The 18660-nt window shown below is 44.7% G+C and overlaps 2 protein-coding genes across 6 annotated transcripts in view; both read left to right on the top strand.

Moving 5' to 3' along the window:
• PHF20L1 (PHD finger protein 20 like 1) overlaps window positions 1-14382 on the top strand; it is a 63574-nt gene extending 49192 nt beyond the window's left edge. For all 5 annotated transcript variants that reach the window (XM_066623217.1, XM_066623219.1, XM_066623218.1 and 2 more), the window contains 4 exons: window positions 1285-1480; window positions 7091-7460; window positions 11443-11608; window positions 12504-14382. In XM_066623217.1, the coding sequence (XP_066479314.1) occupies window positions 1285-1480; window positions 7091-7460; window positions 11443-11608; window positions 12504-12646 (875 nt within the window). In that variant the 3' untranslated portion in view covers window positions 12647-14382. The remainder of the gene's footprint in view (window positions 1-1284; window positions 1481-7090; window positions 7461-11442; window positions 11609-12503) is intronic.
• A 2527-nt stretch (window positions 14383-16909) lies between these two features.
• TG (thyroglobulin) overlaps window positions 16910-18660 on the top strand; it is a 165601-nt gene continuing 163850 nt past the window's right edge. The window contains exons 1-2 of the mRNA XM_066623268.1: window positions 16910-16973; window positions 18108-18216. Of these exons, the coding sequence (XP_066479365.1) occupies window positions 16910-16973; window positions 18108-18216 (173 nt within the window). The remainder of the gene's footprint in view (window positions 16974-18107; window positions 18217-18660) is intronic.

Below are 18660 nucleotides of genomic sequence, written 5' to 3'. Positions count from 1 at the left end.
CTGGGGTATGCCTGCTGGTTTATGTGGTCAATAGTTGAAATTTACATCCTTTTCCTGCTCCACCTCAGTGATGGTGTAATACTGTATTCCACCAATATAGTGATGCTGCTACCTTCTGTTGTATACATATATGATTGATTTGTCCTACCCTATTCCAAAAGCTCTGTGCAAGAACAAGTTTTTTAAGTTGTAAAAATCCCACTAAAACAGAATAGGATTCAGCAAGACTAAATAAAAAGGACTTGCCTCCCAGCTTAATATTGATCTGTCCCAGCCTAGTCTAATAACTCTTCTCAAAATGTTCAGGGTCCAATTTTAACAAATCTCCAGTGTGAAGGAATCCCATAAACTTGAGGGAGGGGCATGTCAATAAGTGAGAAACTTCTCCTTGCATCCAGATAGTTTTGTTGGGGGAGTGTCCATTGGTTGAGCTTGGATTACAACAGGACAAAGGATAAAGTATCTTAGATGTGTTTGGCCAAACTACTTAACAATTTTTAGATCAAAATCTCCACCTTTTGATGTATCCAGGACTTATGACACATGCTGGTAAGAAGTCATGAACGTCACAAGATTTACACTTGATAGAGAGGGGCATGGTGGTCTTTCCCATTGAAGATGAAGAAAGCATCACTGGCCCAGCTGTCTCGAACTGGGCTTCTGGGTGTAGCTGCAGTTCTAGGAATAATACTTCAGGAATTCAAAGTTGTGTGATAAGGGGGTAAACCACTTCTGTGACAAGCGTCTCAAGCAAACCTACCCAAGTTACAGACCTGGCTCGGATGATGATGTTCCTTCCTATAGAGAGCTAAGGGCAGCATGCATGGTCTCTCTCCCCCCCCCCCCCCGAATCTTCATAGTAACTCATTGAGATGGATTAGGCTGAGCAATGGTGATTGGCCCAAGATCATCCAGTGGGCTTCATGACTGAATAGGTATTTGAACCTGTACTGTACTTCAGCAGCAGTATAGACATTATGCCACACTAGGCTCTACAGGAAAACAGCAGATGGAATGAAGACTGTTCACACAGTCTTCTTTCTGATAATGAGATTAATACCTGGGTTAAACAAACAAACATGGTTTGTGAATGTCTCATTGGCATCTGCTCAGTTCCTGATAAATTCATCCAGTGGTTTCTCTGTCCCTGCTTCTGAAGCCAGGCACTTACCGCTTTACAAGCTTTTCTTATGCATCTATTCACTGTGCAATGGAAGAAAGATTATGGGAGGAGTTTCCTTGACTGCATGACATAATAAAATCTGATTTTCACATTGTCCCTAGGTCAGAGATGGAGTGCCAAATATCTCTATGATAAAGACTGGCTGAATAACGGCCACATGTGTGGCCTGTCATTTTTAAAAGAGAACTACTCTCACTTAAATGCCAAAAAGATAGTATCAACACACCACCTCCTGGCTGACGTGTATGGTGTGACGGAAATTCTGCGTGGACTGCAGCTGAAGATTGGGATACTAAAGTAAGTTCTAATGTTACAGTTCATTTTCTCTCATCACCGCTCAGCAAAGGTGCTATCTGGTTATTTTATTCTCTTACTCGATAGATCAGTGAAATACTTACTAAGAATCTTGTCATCACTATGGCATAGATGGTGAGCTGTTTGGGGGACACTGTGGCACATTCTGATGTGAACATTTCTTTGTCTTTTTAGCCTTGTTTTCTTTGTGGATGTGTTACTTTTGTGCTGTTGTTGTCTTCACCAGCTGTTTAAATATTTGTTTAATCAGTACAAGGTACACAAAACAAAAAAAGTGGCATTCTTCTGCCCAGAGAAATGAGAATCGTGCAGCAGAATGAGGTGTTAGACTGGACTGCACCACTTCAGACAGCAGGTTGAAACTCTCTGCAAGGGGATAAAAAAACCCTGGCACATCAGGCAGAATCAAAATTGAAAGTTAGCACCTAAGGGAGGTACATAGGTCTACTCTGAGCAGGAGCAGAGTCCTACTTGTGAGTAAGAGCCTAAGGGTCAGGCACTTAAATCAAAATTGAAAGTTAGCTGCACCTAAGTTAGCACCTAATCTAACCGAAGGAAGGGAGGAGGATAAAGTGGAAAGCAGGTTTTTCTACTTTGTTTTAAATTAAACCTATACTTAACCCAAGTTAAACTTAATCCAAGTTAGAACATAACCTAAACAGTTCAGTAAATTGGGACACAGGATCTAGAGAGCAATAAATAATTAAACAAACTCAAATAAAAACTAGCTTGAGGTCACAAAAACAGTGCAGCCTAAGAGAACAGAACTAGGAGGGAAAGAACCTAGGAAGGACCAGTTCCCAACCACCCAGGCATATTCCATTTTAGAAATTCAGCATCACCACCTTTAGGAGGTGATAAGAGCCCCATTAGGCTAATCCAAGCACTCCATTCAGGAGCCTGCAGAGTAGATTACACCCATCAGCAGCCTTTTGTCTTCCTGAGCTTTTGTAAGCTCACCTGGGAAGGCCAGCCCCCCTTTTAATCAGCAAGGAAGGAGGGAGGAGGAGCCAGCCAGGAGTTTAAAGCTAGGGACTGCCATCTCGTGAGGCTCTCTGCAGATGCGTGTGGCCTCTGGGAACCCAAGTGCCTCTGGGAACTAAGTGCCAGGTAAGACACCGAGAGTTTAGCATCTGGGCGAGTTCAGCAGCAGGGTGAGGAGGGCAGGGCCCCATACACTGCCCTTCCTCTTCCCTTGAGAAGAGGGCTGCTAACCAGTGTAGGGTTTTTAAAAGTACCCCTAAATAAAACAACAACAACAAAAAAAAAGCTATGCAGTCAGACAGCCAGCAGCAGGGTGGGGGCTATCCAGTGTTCTGCATTGAGTGCCACGTGTATGAGTATATGCCTCTGGGGCATAAGTCATGGGTGTGTCCTCAGTGCAAGGAGCTCCAGGGTCTCAGGGAACGTGTCCGCTCCCTTGAAACCTTGGTGGGCGACCTGGAGAAGCGCAGCCAGGCAGAGAAGGACCGTGGGGAGACTTCCGGGGACGATCAGGCTTCGTCCCAACCTCAGGCGTGCAGCTCCTTAGCTGCCTGGGTGGGAAGTCTCGGGGCTGGAGGACATAATCCTGGAGAGGAGGGAAACAATTCCCTGGCGGGGGGACCCCTTCTCCAGGGGACGGGCCCGTATCCGAACGTACTCAGGATACTCCTCAGTGGGAGGGGGGTCGGGGGCTTCTTGTAGTGGGGGATTCAATTATTAGAAACATAGAGAGGGGGGTTTGCGACGGATGTGAGGACTGCATGGTGACTTGCCTGCCTGGTGCGAAGGTTGCGGACATCACTTCTCGTCTAGACAGGCTGGTAGACAGTGCTGGGAGAGAGGTAGTGGTTGTGGTGCATGTCGGCACCAACGATGTGGACAAGTGTAGCTGGGAGGTCCTGGAGGCCAAATTTAGGCTTTTAGGCAGGAAGCTGAAAGCCAGGACCTCAAAGTTAGCGTTCTCTGAAGTGCTACCTGTTCCACGTGCAGGGCCAGCTAGGCAGGCGGAGATCAGGGGTCTCAATGCGTGGATGAGACGGTGGTGTAGGGAGGAGGGGTTTAGATTCGTTAGGCACTGGGGAAGGTTTTGGGACAAGCGGGGCCTGTACAAGAGGGACCGGCTCCACTTGAACCAGAATGGAACCAGACTGCTGGCGCATAACATTAAAAATGTGGCAGAGCAGCTTTTAAACTGATCCCTGGAGGAAGGCCGACAGGAGCCGAGGGGCATCCGGTTCAGGACTCCTCATCCCTATGGGATGAGGATGGAGAGGTTAGAGAACAGCAAGGAAAAGGCAGAGTAGGAGAAGAAATTGGGAAAGGTAGTGCGGTTTGGCACAATGAGAGGATGCGGGGACAAAGGAGCGAATAAGCAGCGCATCCTGGGGCATTCCGTGTACAAATGCTTTTATGCGAATGCCCGAAGTCTACGAGCAAAGGTGGGAGAACTGGAATGTCTGGTGACAAGGGAAAATATTGACATAGTGGGCATAACGGAAACCTGGTGGAATGCGGAGAATCAGTGGGATACCGCAATCCCGGGCTATAAACTCTACAGAAGGGACAGGCAGGGGTGTGTTGGAGGTGGGGTGGCCCTTTATGTTAAGGAAGGGATAGAATCCAGCAAAATAGAGATTGAAGGTGGGTCTGACTCCACCGTAGAATCTCTGTGGGTTAAATTACCAGGCTTGTGCAGCGATGTAATTACTGGGGGCGTGCTATCGTCCTCCAGACCAGAAATCGGAAGGGGACCTTGAAATGAGGAAACAGATCAGGGAGGTGACAAGGAGGGACAGGGTTGTAATCATTGGGAACTTCAATTACGAGGGTCGCCCAGAAAGTAATGCACCACATTTTTTTCTTCAACAATTATTTATTGAACACAATGAAACTTACACACAAGAAAGAATGATGTTTCTTCTACACTCCCTATTTTTCCACGTAATCTCCGTCCAGTTCTATGGCCTTCCTCCAGCGAGACACAAGGGCATGTATGCCCTGTCGGTACCACTCCTTGTTCTGGTCACGAAGCCATTTCTGCACTGTGCGAATCACCTCTTCGTCATCCTCAAAATGTCTTCCGCGAATGGCATCCTTTAATGGCCCAAACAAGTGGAAGTCTGAGGGAGCTAGGTCAGGGCTGTAGGGTGGATGGGGTAACACAGTCCAACCCTGTTTAGGGTTCCGAAGTCCTCAAACTTGTGTGAGGCCTAGCATTATTCATGTTGAATCAAACATTCACCTGGGTTGTTATGACAGCTTCAGCGCCAACTGCCTAGTCATTATGCGTCGGTCCTTGCGAATGAGCACATCAGCAAGCTGCGTCTTGTCAGGTGTGACAGCCGTCGATGGCCGCCCCGAATGCTGCAAATCTTGGAGCTCTGCCGAACTGCCTTCTAATGGCCTCACCCAGCGACTAACCGTACTTCTGTTGACTGCAGATTCTCCATAAACTGTACACAAACGTTTGTGAATGTTCCCAACAGTTTCTTTCTCTGCAGTGAGAAATTCAATGACGACACGCTGCTTGTAACGTACATCACATACAGATGCCATTTCGAAACACTGCTGCAGCTACGCTATCTATCTGAAGAAACCAAAAATTTGTGTGCGCACTCCTGAAAATTCAAATAATGTATATCTAAAGTTTCGCATTTGTACCATTACTGTAGGCTGAGGAAAAAAAAATGTGGTGCATTACTTTCTGGGCGACCCTCGTATCCTCATATAGACTGGGTCAATTTGTGTTCTGGTCACGATGAGACCAGATTTCTTGACGTGCTAAATGACTGTGGCTTAGAACAGCTAGTCACCAGAGTGCAGGTGACTCTGGATTTAATATTGTGCAGTACACAGGACCTGGTTAGGGATGTCAATGTTACTGAGCCATTGGGGAACAGTGATCATGCTGCGATCCGTTTTGACATGCACGTTGGGGGAAGAATACCAGGCAAATCTCTCACAAAAACCCTTGATTTCCGACGGGCGGACTTCTCTCAAATGAGGAGGCTGGTTAGAAGGAGGTTGAAAGGGAGGGTAAAAAGAGTCCAATCTCTCCAGAGTGCATGGAGGCTGCTTAACAGTAATAGAGGCCCAGCAGAGGTGTATACCGCAAAGAAAGAAGGGTTCCACTAAATCCAGGAGGGTGCCCGCATGGCTAACCAGCCAAGTTAGAGAGGCTGTGAAGGGCAAGGAAGCTTCCTTCCGTAAATGGAAGTCTTGCCCTAATGAGGAGAATAAAAAGGAACATAAACTGTGGCAAAAGAAATGTAAGAAGGTGATATGGGAGGCCAAGCAAGACTATAAGGAACGCATGGCCAGCAACATTAAGGGGAATAATAAAAGCTTCTTCAAATATGTTAGAAGCAGGAAACCCGCCAGAGAAGCGGTTGGCCCTCTGGATGGTGAGGGAGGGAAAGGGGAGATAAAAGGAGACTTAGAGATGGCAGAGAAATTAAATGAGTTCTTTGCATCTGTCTTCACGGCAGAAGACCTTGGGCAGATACCGCTGCCCGAACGGCCCCTCCTGACCGAGGAGTTAAGTCAGATAGAGGTTAAAAGAGAAGATGTTTCAGACCTCATTGATAAATTAAAGATCAATAAGTCACCGGGCCCTGATGGCATCCACCCAAGAGTTATTAAGGAATTGAAGAATGAAGTTGCAGATCTCTTGACTAAGGTATGCAACTTGTCCCTCAAAACGGCCACGGTGCCAGAAGATTGGAGGGGTGCCAGAAGATTGGAGGTGCCAAGAGGGGGGACATGATTGAGACATACAAAATTATGCAGGGGATGGACAGAGTGGATATGGAGATGCTCTTTACACTCTCACATAATACCAGAACCAGGGGACATCCACTAAAATTGAGTGTTGGGAGAGTTAAAACAGACAAAAGAAAATATTTCTTTACTCAGCATGTGGTTGGTCTGTGGAACTCTTTGCCACAGGATGTGGTGATGGCGACTGGCCTGGATGCCTTTAAAAGGGGATTGGACAAGTTTCTGGAGGAAAAATCCATTAAGGGGTACAAGCCATGATGTGTATGCGCAACCTCCTGATTTTAGAAATGGGTTATGTCAGAATGCCAGATGCAAGGGAGGGCACCAGGATGCAGGTCTCTTGTTATCTGGTGTGCTCCCTGGGGCATTTGGTGGGCCGCTGTGAGATACAGGAAGCTGGACTAGATGGGCCTATGGCCTGATCCAGTGGGGCTGTTCTTATGTTCTTATATTCTAATGATTATGGCCTGTTCCTCTCCCTGTTGTGCATGTTTTCTACTTGTAGGGAGAAATTTGTGTGGGGACTATGTCACAATTGTGATTTGCAATCTGTCGTGGCCCAGTTCATTCTGCTACTTCATTTCCCCCACAGTCTTTCCATGTGCATCCCTGGCCTCAATCATGAGACAAACCGGTCCCATTAGATAATGCATTGTGCCTGCAGGCTGGGCAACTGCTCACCCGAAACTCTTCTTTAGAGATTTTATTTAAAAAAATTATCTGAGTAATTTTAAAAAAATGTTTAGGTCTGTTCCACCTGTCAAGATTGTGAATAAATGACGACTTCTCTATATCAACATGACCCTGTAGTATTTTTCTGCTTTCTAGGAATAAGCATCACCCTGACCTTCACCTGTGGGCTTGTACAGGCATGCGGAAGGATCAAGACCAGATAACTCTTGAAGTGGAAAGAAGGGTATTGGCTGTGCCAGATACCTTTAACCCCCCTGAAAGGACGTGTCATGGTCAAAACCATAAAGAGCCCCCTAATTTACCCCCGAAGATGGAGGAAACCTATATTACAAGTGAGCACAGCTACCAGAAACCACAGAGTTTTGGTCAGGACTGCAAATCGATGACGGATCCCTTAAGCTCAGACGACGATGGCGCTAGCAGTTTTGAGGACGATCAGGAACTTCTCTTAGAGGATAAAAACTGTTTACAATACTCATCTAAACAAGATGGTTTTCGCCACCAGGTAAAACTATCCAATCACCTGTGTAACTTTCCAGAATTCAATTATGACGGAAAAATTGTCTTCTGATTAAAGTCCTGCAGTGTCTTCAGCCAGGAGTAAAGAGGATTGGGGGTGGGGAGGAGGAGAAATATCCTGGCAGTTTTGTGATACTTAGAAGGATCATGGAAACAATGCCAGGATAGAACTAGAAACACAGCTTTTAAGCTGAATGGGGTGCGTTTGAGTTAGGATCCTAGAAACCACTTCCTAGTTATAGAAGCAGATTTGCAGTGGACTCATTTGGATGCTGGGGAGCCTTTGCCACAGAGGCTTTCAGAAACAGCTTGGGAGTGCTTTGTGTGCACCGCGAATACTGCAAGAAAGACTCAGTGGGGGAGGGGATTGTGTCATTTCTGAGCAGAAGCAGCAGACACACTTCAACTTGAAGCGGCGTAGTCAGACCTGCACCTTAGCCTGTCTCTGTTGCACTACATTTCTGCTTGCTCCTCAACGCAAGAGACTGCTCGAGACAAAAGCAAAACCACAGCACTGGGCCCTGTACCTGTGCTGTAGACTTGCCTCAGGGGAGGAGGTTGAAGATCATCTGTTGGACCCCTTCCTGTGACATCAGAAGTGGGCAATCTTTTTTGCATGTGTGTTGCTAGAAAAGTCCAAAGTATGAAATAGTGACTCTGTCTGGTCTTTCTGTGCAGTCCCCCTGTGTTTTGGGATGGCTTTATCCCACGTAGTTTAGCAACAAAATGATTGCCTGAGTTGGTCACAGCCAGGCCATCCTGCTCCAGTCCAGGAATGCCACAGAACCTCACTACTTGCTTTACTGGCTACTTCCCCCCTCCCCTGCCCATTAGCCAGTCATAAATTCCATGATTTTACATGGAAAATTTCAGTATGCAGACTTTTGCTCTTCTTTGCCACATGCCTTACTTTTCTGCTGGGGAAACAGCCAAGAAAGAAAAACCTAATTTCACAGGTGCCCTCTTAAGGGGGACAATCACATTTTCTACATGACTGCTCATGGTTTTTCTGGTATTATTTTGGGCGATGGCATTCAGGGTGTCAAAAAGAGTTCTTAAAGCACACGGTTCCCCTCTTTTGAGGCATTCAGGTATTTGAAGAAAGCATCTCTTTTCAATCTGTTCCATTTCACTTGGGTACTCCTGCCTTTTGTGTTGCTGAAAACTTACCCAGAGTGCAGATAGTTCCACATTCCTTTCTTAAATTCTGGTTTCCCTGCATGTGTTTGGCTGTGTTCATACTCCGCCTACTCTGCAGGGTTCTTCAGGATCAAGGACTGGATGCAGATAATGTTGCTCTTGCATTCTCTTCAGCTCAGCCTCTGGTTGCCTGTCCATCTACTCAACTGATGGACTGTCATCTGATGGCAGACTTCCCACTGTCTTTGCAGAGTATTTGGGGATTAAAAAACAACATGCCTTTCCTAGAGACTGTTCTGCATTTCTGATTGTGCAGCACAGAGCCCTTTTGGGAGCTCAGCACTGCTGTGCAGTTGGAGCCCCACCGTGTGTGTGCCTAGAAGATTGAGGTGGAACAATAGGTGAACCTTGACGTTCTGAAAATTCTTCCACTGTTGTTTTTGCTTCATTTGGTTCCCTGAATCAGCAAAACCCTGGACTTGTTTATCTTTTCTCCCACTGTTCAGTGATGCATTCAGTATGAAGGACATTAGGTGCAAAGTCTTTCTACACCGATACACTTCTGGGGTGAAGCACATAGTAGCACATGGGGTGTCACACACATAAGGCTCTAGTCCTCATAGGAGCCCATGAACAAATTTTTTTCACCAGAAAGATGGGTTAGCATAGCAGCTGAGAGCTTGAGCTATGGATCTGAACTACATTGGCTCAAATGTTCCCCCTGCTATGAATTCAGAAATTGGCCTTAGGCAAGCCTCTATCTGCCATACAGAGGTGATAATGTGTAATAACTTTAAATTGTGGTTGTAAAGGTTACACGAAGGTGATACCAGTGAAGCATCTGAATGTGTGAAAACACAATGTGGTGTTATTACTGTACGGTCAGAAGCTTCTGGGTGACTGTCGCAACTATCGGTTCAAACAGCTTTCCAGTCCTCTCTCACTTTGGGCCCTCACTTGCCAACTTGACTTTCAGCAGTGCCTTTCTGCTTCTTGCAGCACAGCAGGTAGGGCAAAGGAAGTGCATCACCTTTTTGGATCCCCTCTGCTGCTATAAGAAGATGACAGGTGCTCCTGGAGGGGTGAGCAAGGAGGTGTCTCGGTGTGGGTGGGAAGGGGTTCCCTGCAGGGCAGTTGTGGTTGTCAAAGCCAAGATCTTCCACAGCCACATGAAGGATTCTGACCATGTCCTTTTGTGTGACCTAGCCCACAGTTTTCTTACTTAGAAATGATGCGTGTTTAGGAAATCACTGAACAAAAACTAAAATCATGATGAAACTTTTTTTAGAATACAGGTCGTGCCTTGTTATCCATGGGGGTTCTGTTCTGGAACCCCCAGTGGATTAAAAAATATCAGTGGATACCAAATCATTGGAAAAATCGCTTTAAAGACCCATTTCCAGGTTTTACTCTTCCAAAACCTTCCATTGTCTTGCTCTTCCATTGTCGCCCCAGAGTGCATTGGTATAGACACTATACCGCATTCAGCCACTAGATGGGGTGAATAATGGAATCTAATGGAATAAAATTCTAATTATTTAACAGTGTGAAAGTAGGAAATTAGATTTTGGTGCTTGTTTTTCCTTGTTACAAGGCATTTAAAAGTGAACCTCAGTATCAATGGTAAGTCAAATCAGTGGATACTAAGGTCCTACCTGTAGTGGCATAAAGTGGGCATGGCAAGCTCTCTAATGCTGCTGGAGGCCTCCAGATATACCCATCTCGTAGTTTCAGCTCACTAATTTTGGTGTAACTCAGTGCACTGAAATACATTTTCTCAGCAGTGCTTTTTTTCTTCTACGTAGCTTGTTTCATAGTATTCATGATTTAAAGTGTCCTATGTCGGGTTAGTATTATCAAGCATGTAATCTGGGCTGCCTGTATAGAAGGAAAATCCAGGCTCTTCATTAAAGAATCAAAATTGTGGTGACAAATCATGGATATTACATTTGTATGTGGTTATTTGAGGACTGTGGCAACTCTCTCTCTCTCCCCCCCCCCCCCATTTTCAGGACCTCATTTGCTGGGGTGAGCATTGAAGCCATGTTAGCCATTTTTCTTGTGGACCAGGCAAAATTTGCCAGACATTTTTTGAGGAGAGGGCATGTCTGGGTGACAATGACAGTGGCTTTTTAGTCTTTTCTCCTTTGTCTTTTGCCACTACAGTGTCAGCAGTGGCTGCCAATCTCACCCGCCACCAAGAATGCCGTAGAATGGTGCTGTGTCACGTTGTAGCATCATTGCATGGACATTCTAGGAGAGAAAAGTAGCAGTTGCCTTTCTGCCTCTATTTAATATATTTATATCATGCCTTTCTCTCACTTTTTAAAAAAATATAAAAAGCAAACTACCCTGCATATAAAAGCATAAGAAAACAGTAAAAGACATCACATTAAAGCAGCAAGTAACACCCTTTGCAAGATTTAAAAGCGACACAAAATTGGAGTAGCCAAGCTTTGCTTCTTGCCCACTTCCCCTCACAATTCATACCAAAACTTGCTTCCATAGGCAAGCTAAGTGCACAATCCTAACCTGGTCTACTCAGAAGTAAGTCCTAGTTTGTTCAATGGGGCTTACTCTCGAAAGTGTGGTTAGGATTGCAGCCTAAGTCGCATTAACCCTCAGAAACAAATCAATCACCATTGTTGTCTCTGATTCTGCTGTGTCATTATGACAGGTTGATCTTAATCTTTCTCCTTCAACTACAGGAAAGGTGCTTGAGTTGAGCCTCTTCTGTGGGCAAGTGGTGTGAAATGACAGCCTTAGATGGACTTCTGCCTTAAATAGTGACTAAGCTTTTTGTTAACTTTTTTATCTGCTTTTCACAGAGGCATTTGGCTGAAGGAAACACAGTGTTTGTATTTAATGAAAAAAGAGGAGCTGAAGAACATGTGGACTCCCGTCTTCAGTGGCAGCTAAATCTCCTCACTCATATAGAGAATGTGCAGAACGAAGTCAGTAGCAGAATGGACCTGATTGAAAAGGAAGTGGACGGTAACTATCTTAATGAAATAAGAGCATATATTGAAATTGGGGGTTGTTTCTAGCCCAAAGGCAGGCAGCTTGTTTAGAAATAGGTAAGGTACCATTTTTAACGTGAATCTAATGGTTCATCCCGGGCATGCTGAAATGGCAGCCTGAACAAAGGCTGTCCTCCAACATGAACTGCCAATTCCATGTTAATTGAAGTGCTAAAGTACTTCTGTGCAGTTCACAATATCAGTTCAACCAAGAATAAATGACTTCTGCTCCTAAATTTATCTGGATACTTGTGTAGTGACCATTTCAGGAGAATTTGATTGTTGTGCTGTACAGTGTATGCCTGTTTTGTTATGACAGATAGTCAAGACAATAACCAATTTGCTAGATGGCTATTCCTCTGTTCTTTGTGCCCTCTGCTGGAAATAAAGTAGAGCTTTTCTCAGTGTTTGTCCCCCACTGTACCGCTTTGCGTGGTCCACCTCTTGGAAGTACCACTGGAAGTTACTAGCGATGATGCCATGACCAGTTACTTCTAGATAGGGAGGCCAGATGCAATACAGCAAACACTGGTAAGAGGCTCAGGGTGGATGGGAGGGCTTTTTTCAGCACATGCTGGAGCTCTACCCGTGAGTGTTTCCCCCTGCTGCTGCTTGTCGCATTGCATTGCTGTTTTCACTGCCAGGCAGTGGGGTCTAAGGGTCCCACGTGTACCACAAGACATGTACCTCAAGTATCACCAGTGGTATGAGTACCACTGGTTGAGAAACACTAGAGTCTAGCTCATACGTCTCTAGGTCACATCTTGTCTCAACCATGAGCCCCATTATCTCCTGGAGTAGCTTTCATAATACTGGTAGAGGGTTGCAGTGGTTAATATATTGATCAATCTGACATGTCTCTTATGTAGTTTTAGAAAGCTGGCTGGACTTCACTGGAGAACTGGAGCCCCCAGATCCCCTTGCACGACTGCCTCAGCTCAAGCGCCGGATCAAACAGCTCATATCCGACATGGGGAAAGTCCAGCAAATAGCAACTCTTTGTTCAGTATGACAAAAGGAACGTGAGAAGCTTAATTAAAAAATAGGCTCTTACAATAAATTTCTTAAGATCTACAAGACTTTATGGAAGGATAATTTAAAAAGCAGAAGCCTGAACACTGTTCCTTATTCTGTGCGGATTCTTTTGTTATCCTTGAGATCAAGAGAAGGGGATAAAAGAAAGTCAAAATAATTCAGAAACGCTCATCAAAACAATCTGCAAGGTGACGAATCAATGTCAAGATAATTTCTTCTCTCCTTATACAAGGGTGTAGAAATCTCTACAAATATTTTATATGTTTTTACAGGCAGTAGTGGGGGGAAACATTAAGCCACCTTAAATCAAACTACGTTGGAAGGAGGAATGAATTTGGTATGTTTTCTTTCAGCGTTGCTAGCAGGACAAGGAGATTTGTACCCATCAGTATCTTGGAGGATGGAAAAATCAAGCCAATGTCCATTTTCCCTTGACTGATAGTTTTTATCCAAGAGAATGAAAGCTACTAGCTTCCCTTTTAGAAAGAGGCTAGATTTTTTTTCTTAAGGTGGTCTCTTTATGAATATAATTTTTTTAAGCATAACCCTCCTTGCAGTGACCTTATGCTCCTTCTTAGAAACAAAAGTGTGAGAGGATGCTGGTCAGATGTGCCAAATAATAGCATGTTTGAAAACCACTGGAACAAAAGAGTGGTCATTCAAAGGATCTCTTCTTCCTCATCCTCCATGGTGCCAGCAAACCGCCTGGAGCTATATGTAGTTTGTCCTGTCAGCTGTAACAGCAAGTATTGGGGCTCACAGTACAATTTTAAATTTCTTTATCCTGGGTAGCTCTCTTTGTCTTCCTCAGCTGGATTGGGGAATGACCGGAGCATTCAAAGTGGTGGTGACTGGGTGCGTCACAGGACCATCTCCTCACTTGGATCAGCATGGGAGACGTTCATGCAGGTTCTCTGTCTAATAGACCAGTTGTATGCCAAGAATCTGGGGATGGGGCAGCGGTACCTGTGTCACTTTTCCCACTTTATTGGAAACACTGGAGTGTGACCTGCAGGGGGATGTGCTGAGAATCAAATCCCAATGTTGGTAGTTGCCTCTTGGGATTGGATATGATGAAAATCTGTCATCTATCAGAAGTATTGAGTTACAAATTGGCAAAGCATCCTGAAACCAAAGCCAGCCTCTGGTTGCTGTTTTTAATTATTTCTGGACCAAGTCCAGAGCCTTCACTTGACCTTCGCTCATCTTCATTGTTGCTGCACCCAGTGCTACAATATACATGCTGGAATATGTATATGTGTCTGTCTGTCTGTATATGTTTTATATACACACACACACATCCATATACATATTGCACACTAGAGACATATTTATATTGACACGTCTAGTTTTCTTACAATAGACTGAGACCTTGGTGACAAAGTATTTAAAATGTTACCTTTTAACAAGCAGTTTCTAAAACAGCAAATGAAAATAATGTATGTACAGGTTTTGAAATTTGTAAAAAAAATAAAATTAAAATTAAAAAATACTGACTGTTCAGAGAGACTGTGTAACTGATGGCAGCATGATACTTGAACTCTTGATGCCTCCCCGACTGTTCCAGTGCTGGTGATGTGTATAGAAGCATCCGAGAACTGCCTGATGGGCAGCAAACTTGAAGTTCCCCTGGGATGAGAGTACAAGCCACTGTATATTACCTGTATTTAAATTTGCAGATACACTGTTCTATATGTAAGGTACTGTATGTAAAGCTGTTTATTAAACTATTCTGCATACTCTGCATTCTTTTCCTTTCCTTGTTCACCTACCTATTAAAAATCACAGACTACCAGATTTGGTTAAGCCATTTCTGCCCAACGTTGTGTACACACAACAGGCACCAAATGTGTACACCTGTGGGCGAAAAATGGGATAAATGCCTTTCATAATGTTGGGGGAAAAAAATACCCAAACAGCTTCTTAAACTAAGCTTGTGGATGTAGCATTTTGGGCTTAGACAGGAAGTTTCCCTTTCTAAGAAGCAGGAACAAATTGAGGAGACCTTCCAAGGTGCACAGAAGATGGTTTGTTCATCAACCCAATGTGTTTTGAGTCTGTTGGCTTTGCCTCCAGGGCAACGGTTTCAAGTTCTTCAGAAGGTACTTCGGAGTGATAGAGGAGACGTGACATTAGAGGACATCGTCATACAGTTCCAGTCGCACTCTAATGTGCTGAATCTAGAATTCAGAATCTGACCCATGGACTCTCATTTTCAACCAGCCTTGGTTTTTTTAATGGGGGATTGTGGGGTGCAAACAGTCTAAGGCAGTGGTTTTCACACATTTAGCACTGGGGCCCACTTTTTTAGAATGAGAACCTGTCAGGACCCACTGGAAGTGATGTCATGTCTGGAAGTGACATTATCAAGCAGGAAAATTTTTAAATATCCTAGGCTGCAATCCTACCCACACTTACCCTGGAGTAAATCCCATTTACTATCATTGTTCAAAGAATATACAGAGTAGCTTGTTAAGAGTGCAGGTCTGTCACATTTCCCCATATGTAGTCACATACCATGGCATCATCAAGTCTTAATATATTAAATTATCGAAATGAAGGGGGACCCACCTGAAATTGGCTCGCAACCTACCTAGTGGGTTCCGACCCACAGTTTGAGAAACACTGGTCTAAGGAGGTTTACAGGCACTACCAGTTGACCTCCACATTCACTTGGTTTGCTTGTTGGTGACAAATGAGCTTAAAATATATATATAGTGCTTTTAAGTGGAAAAGTGCAAGACTATAGTTTTGCTGTGTGGGCCAGTAAAGCGGATACTGTGAAAGTAGAACTGCACATATTTCCGAATGACCAGAACAGAGCAATGAGAGGAGAAAGTGTCTGCTCACAATGGCCTAAGAACTGGGTCAGAGATGGATGATAGTAACTGAATGCCTGGCCTACTTCTCCTTAAGATGATGAAGCTGTGCCTGCTCCTCAGGGGCTGGGTGGGAATTCCTGATTAAATATGCCTACAGTTAGAATTAAATTTGCATAGCAAGCTAGTCTGTGAGAGTGAAAGGTTCCAGCACTAGCTTTCTATGTATCTAGTTCTCTGTGGTGGGAGTTGTGTATGATACGGAGCATTCAACCTTCTAAGTCTCTCCTAGACACCTAAGTTTTCTCATTTCAGTGAGAACCAGGCCTATATCTTTGTCATAGCTGGTACTGATGCAGGAACATAGACACAATATGCCATGGCAACCTTCAGATCAAGTTAAGCAGGAAACCATCCTAAATTCTCCTGCAGCTGCAGTCATGCCTCCTGTTTCTTTTGGCATACAAATACGAAATTGGGCACTAAGTGGGGAAGGAGCCCAAGTCTGGGGTCAGAAGCCGCTCACTTTCCACACACACGCATACTTAGCTTTAATACAGCAAATGGTGCAAGTTCACTGGTTCTAATTAGGCACCGTGTGTCAGCTGCACTGGTGTAAATAAACCTCCTTTCAGAAGCCCTTGCATCATGTTCCTGGTTCCTGGTCAGTGACTAAGTTCAGATGCAACACAAAACCATGGTTTGTGCTGACAGTAGTGAAGAATTCCCATCCTTGTGTTAGCTTTCGGATGTCAAACAGGCAAGCTGTCATGTAGAGGTGCTTTGGTTTTTCATCTGCTCAAGACTCAGTGCAGTAGCTATCTTGAGATGAAGTATTGGCCCTCACTGGCTTGTCAGTAGTCAGTCAATTCTGACATGATAGCGAAGCACAGTTGGTGGTGTGGTGTCAGATACTGGTTTGTTGGTCCCAAACAAACCTTTATTTGTGGGTTTAGACATAGATTAAGCAATGATTGAGCTAAATAAGCTTTGGTTTTGAGTTATATCTGAACCCAGCTGGTATGTATACTCAAACTATGTCGATATTACCATTTCCCTTTTCGTATCCTTTCTTTTGATTGTTGATTCAATGGAGATCTCCAACCCTTGAGCAGTTCACCCTTGTTGCTTCTCCTCTTCTGTTGCCTTTTGAGTGGCTTGTTGTACCTGCATGACTTGGAAGGCAAACAGAAGACAAGCAACGAAGAAATCCACAGTGGGGATGAGCCAAGTCAACAGCCCTTGTGACTTTCTCAGAACTAAAACCTGCGTCATTTGCCCCCTTCAGTGCCCAGTCTTCCATTTCAGATCTGAAGCTATTCAAGTGATCACAGACTATAAAAGCTGTGGTCAAGAGGAATCTGGAATGCGTGGGTCTGATCTTTCTGCCTGCTGGCAAGGGGGTCAGTCTTCATGTCAGCATGGATCCCTTGCTTCTCAGTACCATTCTTTGCTTGATTGGTACAGTGGCAGCCAACATATTTGGTAAGTGAAGTCCTCTTTCTCTGATTTGCAGCTTCTTCTGGCTTAGATTGATGTACTCCAGGACCCACAAAGGCTTTGCCTCTCCCAGTTCAAAGGGAAATATACCATTTGGTGTCAATGAGAAAGACGCCTTCTCAGGTGATGCTTTAGAGTGTCTTTCAGTTTGCAATACATCCCTTGTTTTTAAGTGTGGTATAGAAATTAATTCAGTGTGCATCACCCCTCCTCCCTCTGCGTCTATGGGGATGGGGGACAAGCATACAGGGTCTCAGAGGAATTTTATCAGGGGGTACAAAGTTTCTTTTGGGCCCCTGTGCAAAGGGGGAGGTTGAAACAGAGCAGGGGAGGTGAAACAAGGTGGGGGATGGTAGAGACAGCTAGAAAAGTCTTTGGAGCCCAGGTCTACCAATCCATATGGCATCAGTAGTGTCTACAGCATCCCCAATTGTGATAGTGTTGCCAGCATCCTGTGCAGGCAACAAGTCTGATTAGGTAGGAAAATGTAAGATCCCAGGAACTTTCTGGGCCCCCTCCTTTGGCTCCTGGGCCCCCCTTTTGATCCTGGGCCTGGGTACAAATTATCCCCTTTAGCCCCTCTCCTAGGCCCTGCAAGCTTATGATGGACAATTAATGTGATTCTGGTAGTATGTAGTTTGGCCCTGGTCCCAGTATCCTGGAGAGCTGCTGCCACAGACAGTAAATAATTCTGGGCTTGTTGGATCAGGGGGTCTAATCCTGTATGTACTTACACGTTGGGTCATAGGGTTACCAGTATTTTCACCGCTGCCTCCTGTGCTAAACAACAGTTGGGCAAACACTGAAATCAGGAAGGTGGCATTTTTGCCTTCTAGAGAACAAAAAAGCAGGAGTCCTATCCCGTATTATAGGGTAAAACTCCTGTCCCTTCAGTTCTGTAGAACATCAGCACATGACTGCATCATGTGGAGAAGATAATACCTACCAGATTTCTCCCACTGCAGAATTATTTCATCTTAAAGGTGTAGAAACTGTGTCCCAGACTGGATCAAGGCAGCCTTGAGGATTATAATGGGGGGCTAAAATCTTCCAAAAGGTATCTTGGAGAGGGGGTCAAAAGCATCTTTTCAAACAAATGTATATTCTTGTGGCCTTCAGAATACCAGGCAGAAACCCAGCCTCTCCGGCCATGTGAACTCCAGAGGGAGAAGGCCTTCCAAAGAGGTGAAAACTACGTCCCTCAGTGTCTGGAAGATGGCCAGTTCAGGTAACATAACCCAATATCATGATGAGACATTTCAGGAAAGAAGACCATAGCACTAAAGTGGCTCTCCTCTTGCAGTCTTTTCCCGTTTTTCCTGGGCAATCTCAGGCAATCTCAGTTCTCACTGTACAGTTTGTCCTCAGCCATGGGGTGCATAAAACACACACTTTTCCCAAGCAGCAAAGAAAACAGGACTGCAAAATTCAACATGTGCCACTTTAAAAAGGCAATCTTGGAAACAAATATTAGGGGGGAATCAACATTCTCCTGCTATAGCAACAAGAATTTATTTTGTCCCAAGGCAGATAAGTTGATGTTGTAGGGATTGTCCGTTTTTAATTAAAAAGAAAAGGGGTGGGACTAGGGCAAGAAGGATGGGTACACCGAGGTGGCCAACAGCTTCTCATTCCTGGGCAGGTTGTTCATCACTATGATCCTGACAAATGG

This window comes from Tiliqua scincoides, chromosome 4 (genome assembly GCF_035046505.1).
Source record: "Tiliqua scincoides isolate rTilSci1 chromosome 4, rTilSci1.hap2, whole genome shotgun sequence".
Classification (NCBI taxonomy): Eukaryota; Metazoa; Chordata; class Lepidosauria; order Squamata; family Scincidae; genus Tiliqua; species Tiliqua scincoides.
Note: the sequence above shows the minus strand (reverse complement) of the source record. Positions and strands in the feature narration are given on the sequence as shown.